Genomic DNA, 20,951 nt, shown 5'->3' with positions numbered 1-20,951 from the left:
TTTTTTTATTGTTATGGAGCAAAAAAAGGGGTCAAGTTTGAGAGTATTTTGCAATTGGTTCCAGTCATTGGCAGCAGAGAACGGAAATGAATGATGGACAAAATGAATCTTTACTGTAGGAGTGACAAGAGTAAGACATTTAGAGGAGTGCAGATTTCTATAAGGTAGGCAGACGTTGAGTGGCAAGCTGTGTTATTATGGGGATTTGCCTAAGCAGGACTTGTAGATAAGCTGGTACCAGTGAGTCTGGCACAGAATGTGCAGCGAGGTCCAGTTTACCAGAGTGTGAAGATCACAGTGATGAGTGTTGGGAGTAAAGGAGGTCAGCATGTACAATATGTGGGTTGGGTATTAATTGGGTCCTTATACAATGAAATTCTGTATCCCAATTGATACCACATTTTCTCTGAAATTCACTTTGAGACTTTTGTTGGTGCATTTTCTGTTAATGTAAGCTGGTAACGGTGGATTGCTTCCCACAGGGGGGCCATTATGAAAATGTATGCCCTGAGTACTTTATGTTGCTCTTGATAAGAGCGTCTGTAAAATTACATCAATATAAAATGTAGAAAAAAGGAACAATGGCTAGCCTAACTCCAAACATAAACACTTTTTTGGGGGAAATGAACTGTGCTGTTGATCCTGAGGTTGTTGATTATGTTCGCCCCAAAATCTTTACACCCCTTAAAGAAAAACACAAAAATCGGAGCTCTCATTAACATAACCTGCTGATGCTGTCTATGTCTTATGTGGAATTAATGATTGCAGTTTTTTCCCTTCTGGCACTGACTTCGCTGATAGCTAAGTCATTAAGTAAAATGTACTTAACTCTTACCGGGTTGTGTGTTTGTTTCCACCTGTCAATCTTAAGATGGATGCAGTAACTGAAAGTCTCTCTCTGGGTAAGTGTCTGCTAAATTAATAAAACGCTACAGAAAAGTGAAGTGCCGCAGATTGCGGTTGGAGAAGAAGCTCTGGCGGTGTTAGAATGTTGAAATGAGAGACCCGCAGTGTGCTATTAATAGGCTTGATAATGATTTGCTTACAAAACACAGCAGCAGGATTAGCATGGGTTACATACACTGACTATCCCATCAGCACTCCTCTGCTAATGATGATGCTACCAAGCTGAGCAAACAGTCCTATTGAAGGTAAATATAGGAGTGTGTGTGTGTGTGTGTCTGTGTTTAACTCCACTGCACAACATTATACCATTGTAATTGCACCAGGCTACCAAAAGCGCTTTTTATTCTTGGTCTTCAGTACATCATCCTGTCTTGGAAGCAGTACGAGAGGTCTGTTTTCTTGGCTTGGGTTTGGAGACATGTGTCCATGGACGTTTGATTAGCTGAGCCCGATATCTGAGTGTTTTAGGATTCAGGACACCACACCAGTGTTTGTCAGGGTTGATACTGTTACTGCGGTTTGGGGCATGAATGCTCACTGTTTCTATTCTGAACTTAATTTACCTCCACTGTTTTCAAACACCTTGCCTTAAAGAAATGAGAAATAATGTAATAATAACACATACCCTGGCTGGAACGGACATTAAAGTCTCTACGGTTTTAGGGAAGCGCTGTGTAAGAGGTGTTTTTACTAACCTTGAATTTAACTGTGTGTTAGTCAAGATATCACACGTGATATGGATATTCAAATCTTACCCTACAAGGTCCGAAGCCTGCTAGTGTTTCTGTTACACCTGATCGTTACAGCCTGAGTATATGTATGTCGCCTCCCACTGTACTGGATCACTGTGAATTCAATGCATGAGTCAGTGTCATCACTCAGTGTTTCCGTTCGTTGAGTATTTTTTCTAGAAAACCGAAAGCAAAGTCATCTGGAGTGGGCTTTTTAATGTGATGGCTCGGTAGTGTCTGAGCTGGCTTGGATTGATCGGTGTGTTTGTTCCCTGCCGAAGTCATCGTGCTTCTGCTTTCTGTTTGGGGTCTTGACCGGGTTACTGGAAAGTAATTTGTGATAAACTGCTGGTATTTTACTGAATAACTGCTGAGTTTAGTTTCGGTACTAAGGCAGTATGACAACAGAGTTAAGACCTGCCATGGTTTTCAGCAGCACCCGACCCTCGTCCTCTATAAATAGCCTCAATAGTGGTAAATGGTCCGCTGAGACTGGGGTTGTATGTTAGGGGTCAAGGCTGGACAGCTATTATTAGAAGCTGGTTCATCAACCACCCCCACAGCCTCCTAGGCAATTATACCATCCACTCACCTACCATTTTAACACAACTCTAGACTGACGGCCTGTCATTCGCGTCCTTTTCCTGCTCAGGTGTCTCTCTTCCTCCTCTCTGGTTACCGGAAGAGTACCTCCTCGGTGCAATATTGCAGTAACACTTACCGTTTTGCCCTATATTCAGCCCCCACCCCAGTCTCCTCAGCAGTGGGACTCCTCGGTACAAGAATAACAATATCAGGGACTTCTGCACTTGTGTTGATGTGTCAATTCACCGCCCATACGCCCTTCCAGTCTTTTTCTTCTCTTCCTCCCCTGGTTCCTAAGAGCGAGTGGTCCCGCCTCCATATTGACCCTGGCTGTGGACTGTGCAGCAGGTGGCTGCCTGAAAGGCCACGGGTGGAGGTGAGTGGAGGACTATGAAGAGTGAAAGGTCAGGTGTCAGACGTGCTGACCATTAGCTGCCTGTTACCTCTTTCTGCTGAGTCACAACGCATGTCCCAAATGGCTCCTTAGCTCCGATTGAGTGTACCCGATGTGGGATATTGTTTTAGACTAGGGTAGTCCACTAGTTTTAGTGAACTCTGTAGGGTATAGGCCCCCATTTGGCACACATGTATGTGGTCCTTAAAGAGTCATTTAAGGCTTTTGTATGTGGGAGGCTGCTGGTGAGCCACACAGTAGCCTAGAGCAGGGGATCCCAATCTCCCCTCAACACAACTGTTATTATCTTAGTATGGTGTATTGAGCTAGCCTTTATTAAATACACCAGCAGAATGATTTTTTTGAAGACCATTTTGATGTTCCAGTGTTATTTTCTGCAATTCTACATCATTTGAAAATGTCTTTTAATTGCGCTGTTTAACACTACTATTGCAACTACTATTATTACTAATACTACCACTACTACTGTAATATACTACAACTACTTGTAGTGACAGTAAACCTGATTTCTAATTATACATGAGCATTACGGTTGAGGTATTTTAGGCAATGAAATCCATTCACGGGTGACCTCATAGGATGAATCTATGTGTATTTTGCAATTAAAAACAATTGATGTCTTTGGAATGGTCTCCCAAAAACTGTGTGCACATCATCAGTAAAATAAACTACATTGAATTGTGCTTGTCAAGTCAGATTTGGGCAAGAAAGACCTTGTGAACTTTGAATTAAACCAGCCCTTAGCTGTAACATTAGGAATCATATTGGATTTGCTTTAAGTTTTAATTGGGGGTGCGGGACCAGCACACAGCTATAATGTGTGTCCTTAGAGGATTGGAAGCCTACAACTAAGGTTTGAGGAGTTATTAAAGGAGTTATTATACTAGTGACTAACTGGGGAATGCCTAATTATAGGAACATGGCTCACTTTTTAGTTTGTGGTTGTATTTTAAGGGCTACGTATCCTTTAGCACCAACACAAATCGTGGTGGGTCAAGTCACTGCTATGTTGACCCTAAATAATATAATAAGTAAAATAAGATTTCTTGCACAGTTTGCGTATTCACCCTCCACTTCATTTGAGAAGTTATTAAACAATATGTGGATGAACTGAGTTGTGTGTAAATATTTTCTATAAAACATCACATAACACAATTAGTAATGACACAATGCATTTGAAGGTTCACACAGTAAAACCAATGAATTATTTTATTTTATTAAAAAAAATACACTCACCTAAAGGATTATTAGGAACACCATACTAATACTGTGTTTGACCCCCTTTCGCCTTCAGAACTGCCTTAATTCTACGTGGCATTGATTCAACAAGGTGCTGAAAGCATTCTTTAGAAATGTTGGCCCATATTGATAGGATAGCATCTTGCAGTTGATGGAGATTTGTGGAATGCACTTCCAGGGCACGAAGCTCCCGTTCCACCACATCCCAAAGATGCTCTATTGGGTTGAGATCTGGTGACTGTGGGGGCCATTTCAGTACAGTGAACTCATTGTCATGTTCAAGAAACCAATTTAAAATGATTCGAGCTTTGTGACATGGTGCATTATCCTGCTGGAAGTAGCCATCAGAGGATGGGTACATGGTGGTCATAAAGGGATGGACATGGTCAGAAACAATGCTCAGGTAGGCCGTGGCATTTAAACGATGCCCAATTGGCACTTAGGGGCCTAAAGTGTGCCAAGAAAACATCCCCCACACCATTACACCACCACCACCAGCCTGCACAGTGGTAACAAGGCATGATGGATCCATGTTCTCATTCTGTTTAAGCCAAATTCTGACTCAACCATCTGAATGTCTCAACAGAAATCGAGACTCATCAGACCAGGCAACATTCTTCCAGTCTTCAACTGTCCAATTTTGGTGAGCCGTGCAAATTGTAGCCTCTTTTTCCTATTTGTAGTGGAGATGAGTGGTACCCGGTGGGGTCTTCTGCTGTTGTAGCCCATCCGCCTCAAGGTTGTGTATGTTGTGGCTTCACAAATGCTTTGCTGCATACCTCGGTTGTAACGAGTGGTTATTTCAGTCAAAGTTGCTCTTCTATCAGCTTGAATCAGTCGGCCCATTCTCCTCTGACCTCTAGCATCAACAAGGCATTTTTGGCCCACAGGACTGCCACATACTGGATATTTTACCCTTTTCACACCATTCTTTGTAAACCCTAGAAATGGTTGTGCGTGAAAATCCCAGTAACTGAGCAGATTGTGAAATACTCAGACCGGCCCGTCTGGCACCAACAACCATGCCAAGCTCAAAATTGCTTAAATCACCTTTCTTTCCCATTCTGACATTCAGTTTGGAGTTCAGGAGATTGTCTTGACCAGGACCACATCCCTAAATGCATTGAAGCAACTGCCATGTGATTGGTTGATTAGATAATTGCATTAATGAGAAATTGCACAGGTGTTCCTAATAATCCTTTAGGTGAGTGTATATATATAGCACTGGGACCGGGAAGCTTTTTTACATTGATAAGGTTACCAAAGCACATCAAAGACAACATCAATGATGAGTAATAAAAGAAAGATGGGACTTCCTTCCATTTAAATTTTGATTTTTTTTAAATATGGCACTGACTTAGATGAACCTTTCAGCATTGTTTCAATGAAGAGTTTGGCCTACCACTATCCATGTGCAATGTCCAAGCACAGTTAAAAACCTGCTGGCTGCAAATTCAAATTCACTGAATGGGAATTTGAAGCTTACTAGCTCTCGAAAATCCTGTAGAGTATGTTTTTTTCTCCTCTTGCCTCCTCCCTCTTCGTGTGTGTGTGTATTACATGTCCATAAACACAAACACACACACACACACTGAAGTGGCTGAGTTAATGGCGCTGTGGTGCTGCTGTCAGCACCCTTTATTTTCAGGCTGAGCTGAATTAACTTAACACCTCTCAGTGTTCCACACTCACATCTGGTCAGCGTAGTTTAGACAATCATCCAAGCAGACAGGCTTTAAATGGTACTATAGTAGGCTCAGGAAGTACTTTGATAGTTACTTTTAAGGTACTGTAACACGCCTAGTAAGTACTTCATTAGTTACTGTTGTGGTTCTGTAGTAGGCCTAGTAAGTACAGCATAAGTCTGTTTTTACACAAGTGTGAAAAGCAATTAAGAGTTATTTTATGTCCTTCATTGATAACAGGTTGCAGAATGGATGCAATTATGAAATGCTCATTCTTTTTTATAATTTTTTTCATACATCCAGGAAGTCTCATTGAGGTCAGAGAGACCTTGTGCTGCTTGGTTCATTCTGGCTATGTGAAATGTGTGAATACAGATTGAATGTAGTGTGGCATTACTTTTGCTACATATTATGACCAGGGTGTGTTCATAGTCCGAATGCTTTTTGTAGCGACCTTGAGGCAATGCAAGTTGGCATAGCGACAAAGTTCTATGACGATACATTTTCCAGACATGTGTTACATGAAACATGATTGGTTTTAAGAGAGGGAAGCAACAGCAACACATTAAAAGACAATCAGCATGGTAAAGAAAAGGGGAATGGCCTGTAAGGGTTGTGGCCATGAAATAAGTGACATGGGGACTAGACATATGTGCTCATTCAGAATTGTATACCACCACACACATAAACACTTTAACTAACTCATCTAACTCATAAAAAACACACACACCTGCAGACAGAAACACACACACAATATTGCATTGATATCTGCTCAGTGCATTATGTTTGTGTTTGTGTGTTTATCTGGGACGTTTTGGGATCCATTGACTATCTTTTCATTTTGTTGTGTTGTGGTACTTTTTTGGCCACTCATCTACACAATACCCCCTAATGACAAAGTGAAAACATTTTTATTTGTGCCATTTTTTTTTTTTCTTCTATAAACTGATGTACCTAAGTATTCAGACCCTTTATTCAATACTTTGTAGAAATGCCTTTGCCTTTCCCATGTCTTCTTGGGTATGCCTCTACCAACTATATACACCTGGATTTGGGCTGTTTCTCCTATTCTTCCTTGTAGATCCTTTCAAGATCTGTCTGACCGGATGGGGAGCCTAAGTGAACTGCGATGTTCAGGTCTCTCCATGGATGTTCAATTAAGTTCAAGTCCGGGCTTTGGCTGGGCCAGTCAAGGACACTCACAGACGTGTCCCGCAGCCACTTCATTGTTGTCTTGGCTGCGTGTTTCGGATCGTTGTTGTGTTGACAGATGAATCCTTGACCCAGTCTGAGGTCCTGTGTGCCCAAGATCAGATGTTCTTCAAGGGCCTCTCTGTGTTTTGTATGATGCTCCCACCAACAAGCTTTACAGCAGGGATGGTATTAAACAGGTGATGAGCTTTGCATTGTTTTCGCCAGACGTAGAGCTTGGCATTCAGGCCTACATATTGGTCTCATCAGACTAGGGAATCCTTTTCCTCATGAGTCCTTCAGGTAACATGTCATGTCTTTTAGGTCTACCATAAAGGCCTGATTGATGGAAAGTTGCAGCGATAGTTTTCCTTCTGGCTGTTTCTCTCATCTCTTCAGAGAAACTCTTTTGGAGTCAATCAGTCAATCAATTAAATGTATTTATAAAGCCCTTTTTACAGCAGCAGTTGTCACAAAGTGCTTTTACAAAAACACCCGGCCTTAAACCCCAAGGAGCAAACAACAGTAGTGTTGAATTTCAGTGGCTAGGAAAAACTCCCTAAGAAGGCCAAAATTTAGGAAGAAACCTAGTGAGGACCCAGGCTCAGAGAGGTGACCAGTCCTCTTCTGGCTGTGCCGGTTGAGATATTAAGAGTCCACTTGAAATAATGAATAAATGCATGTGGGGTAAATCCAGAGTCTATTTAGTTCAGAAGCATGACCAGATGAAGGTGGCAGCTGAAATCGTCAGGTATCGTCTTGATCTGCAACACAACCAGGAGGATTTTGGACAGGGACAGCAATGGGCCCCCCAAACCAGGTACTCCGCAGGTGTGGACCAGGACCTGATGTCCTCCTAAAGTTTAAAATGAGATTGGGAAAATTCTGAAAATGCATTCCTCATATCAACAACGATTCATAGTGGAGAAGGAGAACTTAGTGGGGAAGGAGAACTGACCCTACTCCCCCAGCACAATAGTATAGCAGCGTAAGATCTTGGTACTGAGACGGGGGGGGGGTCCGGGGACACTGTGGCCCTACCCGGGGGAGGCCCCGGACAGGGCCCAGCAGGCAGGAAATCAACCCACCCACATTGCCAAGCATCAACCAAAGGGACATACACCAACCGCAATACTCTGCCCTGAATGAGGGCCGAGTATTGCCAGAGTACAGCCCAATTGCACAAGTGCGCAACAGAGAGACAACAACAAGCCAGTGACTCTTCCCCCGAAAGGCATTGGAGGGAGGGCATCCCAGTGGTGATGAGAGCCCACCTGGCAAGACAGCAAGGGTGGACAGTATCAAGCCTTCTGGTCACCTTCACGGTCCTGGGCCAGGCTACACCTAATCATAAACTGTGCTGTAGAGATTCGTTTTTAGTAGACACTTGAAAGTTTGCACTGGGTTTGCATTTCTAACCTTAATTGGCAGATCTTTCCACAGTAGTGGAGCTCTATGAGAGAAGGACCTGCCTCCGGGTGTTTGTTTAGAAATTCTAGGCATAATTAAAAGGCCTGCATCTTGCGATCGTAGGTTACGTGTAGGTATGTATGGCTGGATCATTTCAGCAAGGTAAGTAGGATCAAGTTCATGTATTGATTTATAAGTTAACAATAAAATCTTAAAATCAGCCCTAACCCTAACAGGCAGCTAGTACAGGAGTAATGTGTTCAAATGTTTTTGTTCTAGTTAGGATTCTAGCAGCCGTGTGCAGCAGTAAGTGAAGTTTATTTATTGATTTGTCAGGGTAACCAGAAAGAAGAGCATTGCAATTATCTAGTCTATTAGTAACAAAAGCATGGATTCGTTTTTCTGCATCGGTTTTTGATAGAACGTTTCTGATTTATGCAATGTTTCGAAGATGAAAATAAGCAACTCTTGAGACATATTTTATATGTTCATCAAAGGAGAGGTCAGGGTCAAGGGTAACGCTGAGGTTTCTTACAGTTTTTTGGGATACAATCATGCAGCTGCCGAGGTTCACAGAACGCTCTTTGTTTCTTGGGTTCTAAAACGAGCATTTCTGTTTTTCTTGAGTTTAAGAGCAAGAAGTTCTCTGTCATCCACTTCCTAATATCTGAAACGCATGCTTCCAAAGTTGCTAATTTTGGGGCTTCTCCATGCTTCATTGAAATATATAACTGTGTGTCATCAGCATAACAGTGAACATTTTCATTGTGATTTCGGATTACATCGCCCAGAGGCAGCATATATAGTGAGAACAATAATGGGCCCAGAATGTTCCTTGAGGAAAGTGATATCTTTCAGATAAATACGATTTAAACCAGGCTAGAACATGTCCACGTAGCCCAATATGGGTTTCCAGTCTCTCTTAGAGAAGGGAGTGATCAATGGTATCAAAAGCAGCACTAAGATCAAGAAGCAACAGGACGGATGCGGAACCTTTGTCTGAGGCCATTAGAAGGTCATTTGTTACCTTCATGAGTGCAGTCTCAGTACTATGATGGGGTCTGAAACCGGACTGGAGCATTTCATAAATGTTATTTGTCTTCAGGAAGGCATTGTTGTTGGGAAACACATTTTTTAAAGATTTTTGAGAGAAACGGGAGGTTTGATATTGGCCTATAATTGTTTAATATGTCGGGATCCAGATTTTTTTTGAAGAGGCTTCATTTCCACTATTTTTAGTGAGTTTGGTACACATCCGGGGGAAAGGGAGCAATTTATTATGTTCAACATTGGCTGACCTAGCACAGGAAATAGCTCCTTAAGTAATTTTGTTGGAATCGGGTCTAGCTGACAGTTTGTGGGTTTAGAACTCATTACAAATGTAGTGAATGTGTCAAGCGATACAGTATCAAAAAAGTGTCCCCATTGTTACCTGGTCAGGGAGGTTCAGGACATTCTCAGGACAACTGAGATTTTTGAAGACCATAACTATTTAAGGAGGAGTCAGTTATTTGTTTTCTAATGGTGATGATCTTTTCATCAAAGATGATTTCATCATCTATCATTACAACTAAAGTGAAGACCCACTTCACTTGTTGAGCTTTGCATTTTTGTTAACTTTGCAACTGTATCGAAGAGAGATTTTTGATTGTTTTTGTTCACCTCAATCAGGTTGGAGAAATAAGCTGATCGAGCAGACGTGAGTGATTTTTGGTATTGTAGTTTACTGTCTATCCAGTATACTTCCAACTTGGTGGAGCGGCACTTTCGCTCCAGTTTTCTGGAGGCTTGCTTAAGTGCTCTAGTATTGTTTGTGTACCAGGGAGCAAGTTTCTGACCTAGGCCTTTCTTGCCCAGTTATTTCGTTTGGCTGGATGGCCAGCTCTAGGAAGAGTCTTGGTGGTTCCAAACTACTTCCATTTCACAACGATGGAGCTTTCTGTACTCCTGGGAACTTTCAATGCTATTACAGTTTTTTTCTAAACTTCTCCAGATCTGTGCCTCAGCACAATTCTCAGAGGTCCATGGAAAGTTCTTTGGTTTTTGCTCTGACATGCACTGTTTCTTAATAATATCCAATCCATTGAATTTGGCACAGGTGTACTACAATCAAATTCTGCAACCATGTCAAGGATGGTCACATTTTAGTTTTGTCATTATGGGATGTTGTTTTTAGGGCTGATGGCAAACCATTATAAAATAATTCTATAGCACAAGATAATTTGAGAAATTGAGGAGGCCTAAATATGTTCTGAAGGCACTGTATCTGATCTCATTAGCCCCATGGGTTCGTCTTTTGGCACCAATCATACCACCACTCTGCCTGCCTGGTAATGGCCTTTATGGGAGGTGAACATCCCCTTGGATGGCACTGCTGCTAGCGGAGCTTTCCTACTCTCTACCGTCTAGTGGTTTAGCAGCATTTCTAGTCCTTACTGTAGACCTCTGTTGGTTTAGTAAAATTCATAGACCCTCTAAGTGTGGGCTGATCGTTCACTGTGTATCGCACCCAGCGTCAAGTCACAGATTGTTTGATCCACAGCACTAATATAATGATCATGAGGATGTTGCTGATGTGACTCCTCTGTTCTGTTGTACTGGGGAACTGAGATATGTTAGCTAGCTCCGCTGTAGTCGTGGGCAGGGACAGCTGCCTCTCTTCTCCAGCTCCCCAAAGGCAGTTGTATAATCTGCTGTACATGGGCAGAGAGGCAATCGTTTGTGTACAGTTGGTACCATAGATCTGTCATGGAGCGGTAAGATGGGTGAGATAACAGTGTTAGTTGGCAGCCATAACGTTGTTAAGGTGTTGTCTACTTCAGAATATCAGAATGGGCGGGGCTATTTGGCCCATAGACTTGTGAAAGATCAGGACAAGCGTCTTCTGTCTCTCCGAGCCGTGCTGTTAGTTATCAAACTACTCGGTCATCTAGGAAATGAGCCAGGATCGAGACACTTGGGAGGGAACGCCACGCTGGCTAACGACCACAAATAGCTTAGTTGTGCCCGACTTTTCACAATGAGTTGCCAGCGTGACTGGGAACCGTTTGCTGGCCATTCGACTCCCAACCCGGATGATTCTGAGCCAATCTCCATGCTCACAGGACTCTCATCAATGGCCATTATGTCATGACCAAGTACAAAGCCAGATACAGTGTCTTAACATTTTTTGCAATTTGAGGACGTTCTCAAGCCTTTGGGCGGTACTTTATCGTTCAGCGGCCATGTACACTCACCTAACTTGAACCATGAGCCAGCTCCAGTCAATAGAACTGAGTTTGTTCTCACTGTTCTCCAGTTGCTGTGAGGCCACGTCAGAGGGCAGATGTTTCAACCGCCTCTCTTGACATGGAGCCCGGCCTTGCTTGGCATTTCACACAAGTGCTACTACTGCTGCAGTGCTGACAGACAGACAGTAGCTTTAACCTATCATGAATGCCTGTTACCTTAACTTAATCTCAAAAGGTCAAACAGTCACACTGTCCAAAGGGCAAGCTCGATTTCCTCTATTTTCAGATACATTTTTTTGGTTAAACCGGCTTCTGTCGTTTTATAGGCAGCAGGTGATAAGCTAGGTATATGTGGCTCCGAAAGGTCAATTCCTTTTACATAATTGGGAACATATCCAAACAGAAGACTCCCTAATGACGTCCAAGGGACCAAGGCACAACCTGCCGACGTTCCTGGGGACATCTTCGCAACTAAATTCTGTTTGCAGAGTGGTCTCACCAGCCATTTAGGGCGAGAAGCCACACTCTGCAGAGCGAGAGAAAGTTGCTCTGAATATGTCATGGGATTCCAGTGAGCCTTTAGAGTTAACACCTGCTCAGGAAGGAAAGAACACTCTGTTTTCCCCTTGAACCGTTTAGTTAGTCATACAGAATCCTGAGTGAACGAGAAGGTGTGTAACAGACAGTCGCCTGGGTAATCCTGGGAGGCTACATCCGTGTTTAGCGTCACCTCGTGTTCAAAGTCTGTCACCCTAGTACGTTGCGTTTGTATGATACCAACCCAGTGTACACCTCACCTCAGGAAGTGCACAGTTATTCAATCACTGTCTGTTCTATTTCTACTCTATAAGTCTGTTTGACTTGGGTTATGTCACATCCGCCAACTCCCACATTTCTAACATTCTAATGTTCTTGACACCTTCGCTGTTATGTGGAACTGATCCGCTGAAGGGCTGACTGGTCGCTGCCGGAAACAGACTCAGGTGTGAAGACATTCCTAAAATGGATGTCATTTGCATTTCTTGGATGAAATTTTAATGTGTGAACGCATCACTCGGCACAGGCCGGCAGACAGGGCATGTTTTCCATCGGTCTGTAGTTATTAGGCTCCTAAAAAAGGTTGTAGACACTGTACGACAATGCAACAGTTGTTCCTCTTGGGCCAGACTTGGGCCAGCTCTATTGAGTTGGCTTGTGTAAGCTTTACTGTGTATTAGCCATTTGTTCGTACCACATTATTTTACATGCTGTATTTGTCTGTCTATCTCCCTCTTTCTCTTTGCTGTCTCTCTCCTCTCTTTCTCTCCTATAATTTGGATGTTCTGTGTCCCCGTGTGTTGTCTCCTTCGTTATAAATGTGTCTGTGTGTGTGTGTGTTTCTTTTCGCTCCCAGCCCCCTTGCGGAAAGCAAAGTTTGTGGAGAGCCCTCGCATTCCACAATCAGAGCTCGGCTCCCCTACACACACCTCCTGTACTGCCAATAACTACAACCTGGACACACACTGCCCCGGTAAGTCTGCTCCGCTCCACGAGTCCACGCGGCTTGGTTGGTTTTTTAACGGTTTGACTTTGGTACATTTTATAGTGTCAAAGTGTCTGTGTTTCACTGGTTGAATACACGTTAAAGCAGATGTTGCAGCAGGTGTGGTGCGACGCTGGTTTCTCTGCGGGTCGGTCTGTTAAATAAAGTACAGCGACCGATGAACAAATCCAATTTAAACACACAAAATCTGTCTGTGGGTAACGTGTCTCGCTTCTGCCTGTGCATCTGTCTTTCTCTCTTTCTGTGTCTGTCTGTGAAGGATGTGGGCGTGTGCAGATGCGTGTCGGAGGTGGGCAGTGCTCTGTTCTTTCTTACATGATGTTGCATCTTTCACAGACACCGCACATCACAGGTCGTTAGCTGATTGCTTTCCTGACACCCATCTGTTCATTCTCTAGTTCTGTCACTCTCTCTGTAATCCTCTTCCTCACTTCTTCTCTATTCATCTCCATCCCTCCTCCCCACACTCCTTCTGTCTCTCTCTTTCCCCTGACTCCTCTTCTCCCGTATCGAGTCTTCAGTTTCCTCTAAGATCACGGCGGATCATTTATCAGTTTTCCCAGCGGAGAGTCCAATTCCCTCATCTCATCCCCGCGTCCCTCCTCCATCCAACCCTCTCTTTCTTCCCGACCAACAGTGGTCAGCAACGGGGGTCAATCAGGGAGAGGCCAGCTCCATCTGACTGTCTTTCTTTTCTCTCTCTATTTTTCATCTTTGTTGCAGTCTGGCTCCTTAAGTTCAGCCCTTAGGAACGGCTCTGGATAGCTCGCTAATATCTCCCCCTGACATTTGTGTCTGTATACAAACTGCCTGTATAGATTTTACTCAGAGGAACACTAATCAACGGAATGTGAAGAATTGGAATCATCTCAATATGTCAGGCAGAGCACTTCAAAGTGTCTCCGTCTGCCAGTTTGTCTAAGACCTTTGCTCTATGCGTGCGTTAACTACTCATGTTCTCATATCTGCTGTCTTTAATGTCATCGTGAAGAGCTTCATTTTGCCATTGTGTAGCAATGACTCTGTGACATAATCTATATCAACAGGACAGAAAGTCTGGTAGTAGCTAAATGCAATGAAGTCGTGGATTATCATGTTACTGCAGCTACTGGGTGACACTAGTATGGATTTGGTTTTGAATACAAATTCTGCTCAGTTGTGGACAACACAGGAAATTTTAAGATAAGCTTTGATCTGCTACTGAGGTCTCAGAATTTGAGTTCAAGAGCCGGACAGAATGCCGGACCACTGTTTAACATTAGCTCTTTAGGACAAAATACCCCACCATAGTTTAATGTCTTATCTTAAACCTAAATACCTGAACTACAGTTTAACCTTTGATCTCTAGACAAAATGCCAAAAACATAATACCTAATCTGCCTTGTGCCTTGTGTCTTGTGCGTGTGCGTGTGTGTGTGTGTGTGTGTGTGCGTGCACATCTCTTTTTGAATTGTAGCCATGTCATCATAGAGTGTATTGCTGAGGCCCTTTATACTAGTGGTATGTGTAGATGTGTGGGTTATATCGTGGTTGGACCCTCCTCTAATCACCTTGCCTGAGCCCCAGCTCTGCAGTGGCATGGATACTTGGGGGACAGTCTGCATGCCACTATCCTGAGCCCCAGCTCTGCAGTGGCATGGATACTTGGGGGACAGTCTGCATGCCACTATCCTGAGCCCCAGCTCTGCAGTGGCATGGATACTTGGGGGACAGTCTGCATGCCACTATCCTGAGCTCCAGCTCTGCGACGGTAAGGAGGCTTGGTGGTGGCTGTCTGCCTGCCCCTCTCGCCCCTCCGCCGCACAGCACAGGCAGATGAATGGGCGTCCTATGGAGGGAGAAACAGATGCGTTTGCACAGGAACGCATTCCTCCTCGCTGCGCGCTGGCAGATAGTTGCCATGGCAACCACCCGTCTCCCCTCTTTCTCCGCAGCTCGGGAATCAGCAAGGAGAACTGCGAGAGGAGAGGGGAGGGGCTCAGACATGAGGGTTTGCTTTGTTGTTCTGTTGTTGCCTTCTTTTTTTGTTTGCTGAGGAGTGTACGGTGCTTGATGCCATGCAGACAAGGAGAAATGTTTGGAGTTCCACTGAAGTCATGTTTGAAATGTTAGAGAAAGCCTTTGTCTTCTTTCCTTGAAAGCTCTCTGAGATCTAGGTGATTGCTTGGATAAAGACAATAACAAGTGGTATGTTCCATTGTCAGAATGTTCTGGTAACTGCAGGTATTTAGACAGTAAGACCTATTTCAATTGACAGACATTTGCGAAAACAAGATTAGCTAAGTGTGTGTGAATGGCAGAGATTTCTGCAGGGTAACTCATTGTTCTGGACTGGTCTCAGACTGCGGGAGAAACACATTATTCTGGCCTGGTATCAGACTGCGGAAAAAACACATTGTTCTGGCCTGGTATAAGACTGCAGAAGAAACACATTGTTCTGGACTGGTCTCAGACTGCAGGGAAAACACATTGTTCGGGACTGGTTTTAGACTGCAGGGAAAACTCATCGTTCTGGACTGATCTCAGACTGCAGGGGAACTCACTGTTCTGGACTGGTCTCAGACTGCAGGGAAAACACATTGTTCGGGACTGGTTTTAGACTGCAGGGGAAACACATTGTTCTGGACTGGTCTCAGACTGCAGGGGAAACACATTGTTCTGGGCTGGTCTCAGACTGCAGGGGAAACACATTGTTCTGGACTGGTCTCAGACTGCAGGGGAAACACATTGTTCTGGGCTGATCTCAGACTGCAGGGGAAACACATTGTTCTGGACTGATCTCAGACTGCAGGGGAAACACATTGTTCTGGGCTGATCTCAGACTGCAGGGGAAACACATTGTTCTGGACTGGTCTCAGACTGCAGGGGAAACACATTGTTCTGGACTGATCTCAGACTGCAGGGGAAACACATTGTTCTGGGCTGATCTCAGACTGCAGGGGAAACACATTGTTCTGGGCTGATCTCAGACTGCAGGGGAAACACATTGTTCTGGGCTGATCTCAGACTGCAGGGGAAACACATTGTTCTGGGCTGATCTCAGACTGCAGGGGAAACACATTGTTCTGGACTGGTCTCAGACTGCAGGGGAAACACTGGTAACTGCAGGTATTTAGACAGTAAGACCTATTTCAATTGACAGACATTTGCGAAAACAAGATTAGCTAAGTGTGTGTGAATGGCAGAGATTTCTGCAGGGTAACTCATTGTTCTGGACTGGTCTCAGACTGCGGGAGAAACACATTATTCTGGCCTGGTATCAGACTGCGGAAAAAACACATTGTTCTGGCCTGGTATAAGACTGCAGAAGAAACACATTGTTCTGGACTGGTCTCAGACTGCAGGGAAAACACATTGTTCGGGACTGGTTTTAGACTGCAGGGAAAACTCATCGTTCTGGACTGATCTCAGACTGCAGGGGAACTCACTGTTCTGGACTGGTCTCAGACTGCAGGGGAAACACATTGTTCTGGGCTGATCTCAGACTGCAGGGGAAACACATTGTTCTGGGCTGATCTCAGACTGCAGGGGAAACACATTGTTCTGGGCTGATCTCAGACTGCAGGGGAAACACACTGTTCTGGACTTTGCTGACCACTCTGTCTCCCATCCCATATGTATCACAATGCTGCTATTCACAATAACCATTTTAATATAAGGCAAAGTTACAGGCTCTACCAAATACAATCTTGCACTCTTACACCCTGTGAACCATAATACATTCTGTAATTTACACCTTCAGTTAAATTGTAATGGAGTCTGTTTCCCGTGTTGTTAACGATTGCCGTTCATACAAGGACTTCACCACATTGCAAAACATGACCACGTATCTAAAACGGTGGCTACTGAGGTGAAACGGGTAATCCTGCCAACAGAACACATTCCCATTCTGTTAATCGAAGCACCTGGTTCAATATACAGACTAAGCCAGTTGTTTTTGTGGCAGGCCAGGTGGGGCTCCATATTCTCAAAGTGGGCTGCTCATCTGACCATTACACAGAGTGCGCTTCTGCTGAAAAGTTGCTTAAATATCAGCCCATCGGGTCACGCCTGAGCGGCTGGACCATGCGGTACCGACAGCAGTATTCCAGACCCCAGGCCGTGTCCACTGACTCCGCCTTCACAGGGAAGACCTGCAGGCCAGGGTGAAGCCGCCGGCAAGGTGGTGCTTTGTGTCGGTGGCCCAGGGCAACTTTGCTCTGTGGAGGAGGTATTGCTATCTCCGCTGTTAAGTGACCTCACATTGGCCCTCATTTATCAAAAGTGCGTACACCAAATTTCCAGCGTATACCTGGCGTACACCCAAAACCACGGTGACTTTGAGATTTATCAATATGGACGTTGGCGTACGACACTCTCAAATCCTACGCCAGCTCAGGTGGTGGTGTACGTACGTTTTGAGTTCGTGCGGAAATGCGCAGGAAAAAAAATCCTAACGCACTGACAAACTAAAAGATATGATATATTAAGACCCACTGTAAAAAAAACAACAACATAATAATTACAAACTTCAGTGTTTATTTTTGTGCAACATGGATTTCAATGTTTAATTTGTATGACTCTACCAAAGCATTTGATTTATATGTATTCCTTCAGATGCGAGCCTGTGCGCTTTACATGACGTTTCAGGGTTAGGCCCGGCAGTTGCGCAAGGACTGGTTCAGTAATAAAAGGCTTTTAATGACCAAAATATAATTCAGACTGACAAAATAATAATAATAATAATAATAATATAAATAATATTAATAACGAAATTCTTCTTCTAAATAACAATAAACGTCATTAATAATAAATATCATAAAATAATAAGACGAATATTACAAATTGTCATGCAATTATTAATGTGAATGAATGGTACTCCACATCACATCATCTTTTATTCCGCTTTTTAAACTGTCAAATAAAACAATTGTATTTCTACCTCCCTGGTGATCGTCTCGATCTCCAAAGTTTCTCTTTTTTGCCGTCTTCCGTGTGTCCATGGCGTAAAATGAGGGCGTGGGGGAAGCGGAGACTTGAATATATAGGGGCGTGTTATTCTAATGATGATCGTTTTCAGCCGTGGCATTTATCAAGGGCAGGTATTGCGTACACCTGGATTTTAAAGGTACGCACAGCTTCATAAATCAGGGGGTGAGAGGAGTGTAAGCAAAATCTTACGCCAACATATACGCCCGTTTCTACGCAAGAATGATAAATGAGGGCCATTGTATATACAGCTCCGGAAAAAATTAAGAGACCCTTTTTCTTTTTCTTTCCTTTCCAAAAAAGTTGAAAAGGAAGGTTTTGAGTGAGGAACAGAAGGGTTAAAATTAAGAGACCACTGCAAATTGAACGTTTCTGTTCCTCACTCAAAACGTTCCTTTTCTACCTTTTTTGGGAAAGGAAAGGAAAAGGTGCAGTGGTCTCTTAATCCGGAGCTGTGTATTTGTATGTATATGTAAGTGTAGTTATGGTTTGATCTCTGTGTTGTAACACTGACCCCCTAAGCCCCCTTAAAGTTTTGTATTTATACGCCAATGCAGACTTCTGGGGCCGATTTGAGAATGAAATGACCCAGCTTCATTGGCTGCCCTCTGAGGACCCCCTAATGTCTACTGTGATTACTGCTCCAGTTGCCTCAGTAACCCTTTTTTAAGGATTACGCCTGAATTAGGTATTAAAGCTATGTATTCAACTGCATTCCAATCCCCTTTTACTTTGCCTAATGAGTCTAAATCTCACATGTCTATTTACCTGTTGGTCTGGTCTGACAAGTCTGTCAGTCATGGAAGTGAGGGGGGGAGCTGGGAGGCTGGGAGTGGGAGAGGGTGTTGTGAGACCTGGCTTGTATTCATTTAGTACAATTGTTTTGTGCATCTAGCTTTCTAAGTTCAGTTAGGTCCCTCCCTGTTTTAGCCTGTTTGCTTTTGTTTGCTTAACATTTGAAGACGTCAGCCCCGTCTGGAATCACTAGTTTCGTTGAACATCTTCCCCCTCATGATGTCGTCATGTTTATACAGTAAATCATGAAATACTGCTTTGGTCTGGTCATGAGTGTTCCGTACCAGGATGTTATCGTTTAACTGTTACCTGATACCGCTGCTGGTGGAGTACTTGGACTGGGAGTTGCCTGGGAACGCGTAGGCCTCAGCTAAAGAGCTGTTTTTTCTCTGATGTGTGTGGTGTACACTCTGCCGTGTGTAGTAAACACACACTCTGCCATCAGACAGGTGAAGGGCGTGTTCGCTCAGCTCATCCAGACATAACACTTGACAGTGTGGGAGAGTCTTCTCACTCATGTCTCATCATGGCCAGAACGGATTCGCTGTCTCTCAGCCGGGGTGTCCAGTTGAGTCTCAGGAGAAATTACGTCTGATATTGAGCTCTGCTCTCTGGGGGGTTTCAGGTAGAGACTGGTTTTTAATCTGCTAAATTCGAGTGTTCTTCTATACACACTTCTACTTACTGAGTTCTACTTCATTTTATGATCAGTTAATATGTTCTGGTGGTTGGTTTTGGTGTGAATCTTCTCCTTCCCTGTTTTTCTATCTGAGGTGTGGTTGCCTTTTGGGTGAAGCAAGTTCACCTACTTTTTTCCACGCTCACTCTCAAACGCACCTCTCTCTCTTTTACTCTGCCTTTCTCTCTCTCTCTCTCTCTCTCTCTCTCTCTCTCTCTCTCTCTCTCTGTCTCTCCTTCCGTCTTCCTGTAGGAGAATCTAGTGGGGAGCTGGGCCCTCCTCCGTCGGTGGATGAAGCAGCCAACACATTGATGACGCGCCTGGGCTTCCTGTTGGGAGACAAAGCTAGTGAGGGGCCAGACGGAGATCAGTACAGCATGGAAGAACCGGACGACCGGCAGGTGTGTGTGTGTGTGTGTGTGTGTGTGCGTGCGTGCGCATGCGTGCATGTGTGTGTTAGGCCATCCCACAATGCTAACCCCTCCAGTCCATAATGGGGAAAGGGTGCTGTGAATTTCATCTCTTAAAATGAAAACCTCTCTTTGTATTTGTGATACCCTGAGATTCCATTTTGTGTTTTTCTGTGTGTGATTCCATTTGGGATACCGCTGGGCTGGGTTCACTTTCTGTATGTGACAGTTGGATGCGATCCCTGTTTACAACATGTCGCTACACATCTCTGTATGCCAGGTTCCAGATCAAAGGAAAATCACTAAATTGCTCTCCACCAAGGTATATTACAGTCCAAATTTGTCCATTTCTATTTTCAGCTCTATACCTCTCTAATCATGCCTAATTAGATTGACTTGGACACGTTTTTCTCACTATTGACTAAACGTAGACCGATAAACAGTGAACGTAAATATAAACATACCTTTTTGTGTCTGGGTTTAGCTATTTGCTACAAACTGCCTTTGGCACAATAAGCCTGTTTTTTTTTTTTCTTAAATCCCTACAACAATCCAGGCTTTCAGTAGCTCAAACCCAGTTTGACAGGTCTACATTTACAGAAGAGGGAGCTGGAAAACAAACAACTGTGCCAGAGAGCAATAGAGTGAGAGACAGATATGAGGAAACAGAGATAGACAGCCATAAAAAGAGATAGAGATGCATGTGTTACAGGAGCTGTTGCTGTAGCAGACTGCATGGGCCTGGAGGGGATAAAGCAGTGTGTCTAACCCATCAGACTGCTGGAGCATGCTAGACGTTAGTGCCGTTCTGCTGTAGTGGTGGGAAAGTATAGAGAGGTGTGTGAGAGGGCTTCACTGAAGTGGCTTCTGTCTTCAGAGTGTAGGGCTCTGGTGTAAAGGAGTGAACAGTGTAGTGAATAGGGGACAATTTGGAACGCTGTCTGTGCATCATTCTGGACCCTATCTCTGTGTTCCCACAAAGTCACATTCCCCCCCATTTCTTCATCTATATAAACTTATATATGCTTATAAGCATTGAACAGAAATGGAAACCCTGTTTTATATGAGGATATAAAACCCTGTATTATACAGGATATGTTGAATTTTATCCCACAAAAATATACAATAAACTTTCAGTTGGACTACAGCAGGTAGGATTCATGA

The 20,951-nt window shown here is 43.8% G+C and overlaps 1 protein-coding gene across 9 annotated transcripts in view; it reads left to right on the top strand.

The window, feature by feature from the left end:
* tanc2b (tetratricopeptide repeat, ankyrin repeat and coiled-coil containing 2b) overlaps window positions 1–20,951 on the top strand; it is a 165,759-nt gene that overhangs the window by 106,146 nt on the left and 38,662 nt on the right. For 6 of the 9 annotated variants that reach the window (XM_034292070.1, XM_034292071.1, XM_034292076.1 and 3 more), the window contains 2 exons: window positions 12,786–12,902; window positions 19,630–19,778. In XM_034292070.1, the coding sequence (XP_034147961.1) occupies window positions 12,786–12,902; window positions 19,630–19,778 (266 nt within the window). Of the gene's footprint in view, window positions 1–12,785; window positions 12,903–19,049; window positions 19,324–19,629; window positions 19,779–20,951 lie in introns of those variants that run through there. The other 3 variants (XM_034292072.1, XM_034292077.1, XM_034292078.1) reach the window with 2 other exon arrangements.

Source organism: Esox lucius, chromosome 5 (assembly GCF_011004845.1).
Source record: "Esox lucius isolate fEsoLuc1 chromosome 5, fEsoLuc1.pri, whole genome shotgun sequence".
Classification (NCBI taxonomy): Eukaryota; Metazoa; Chordata; class Actinopteri; order Esociformes; family Esocidae; genus Esox; species Esox lucius.
This window is presented reverse-complemented; position numbering and strand designations above follow the sequence as displayed.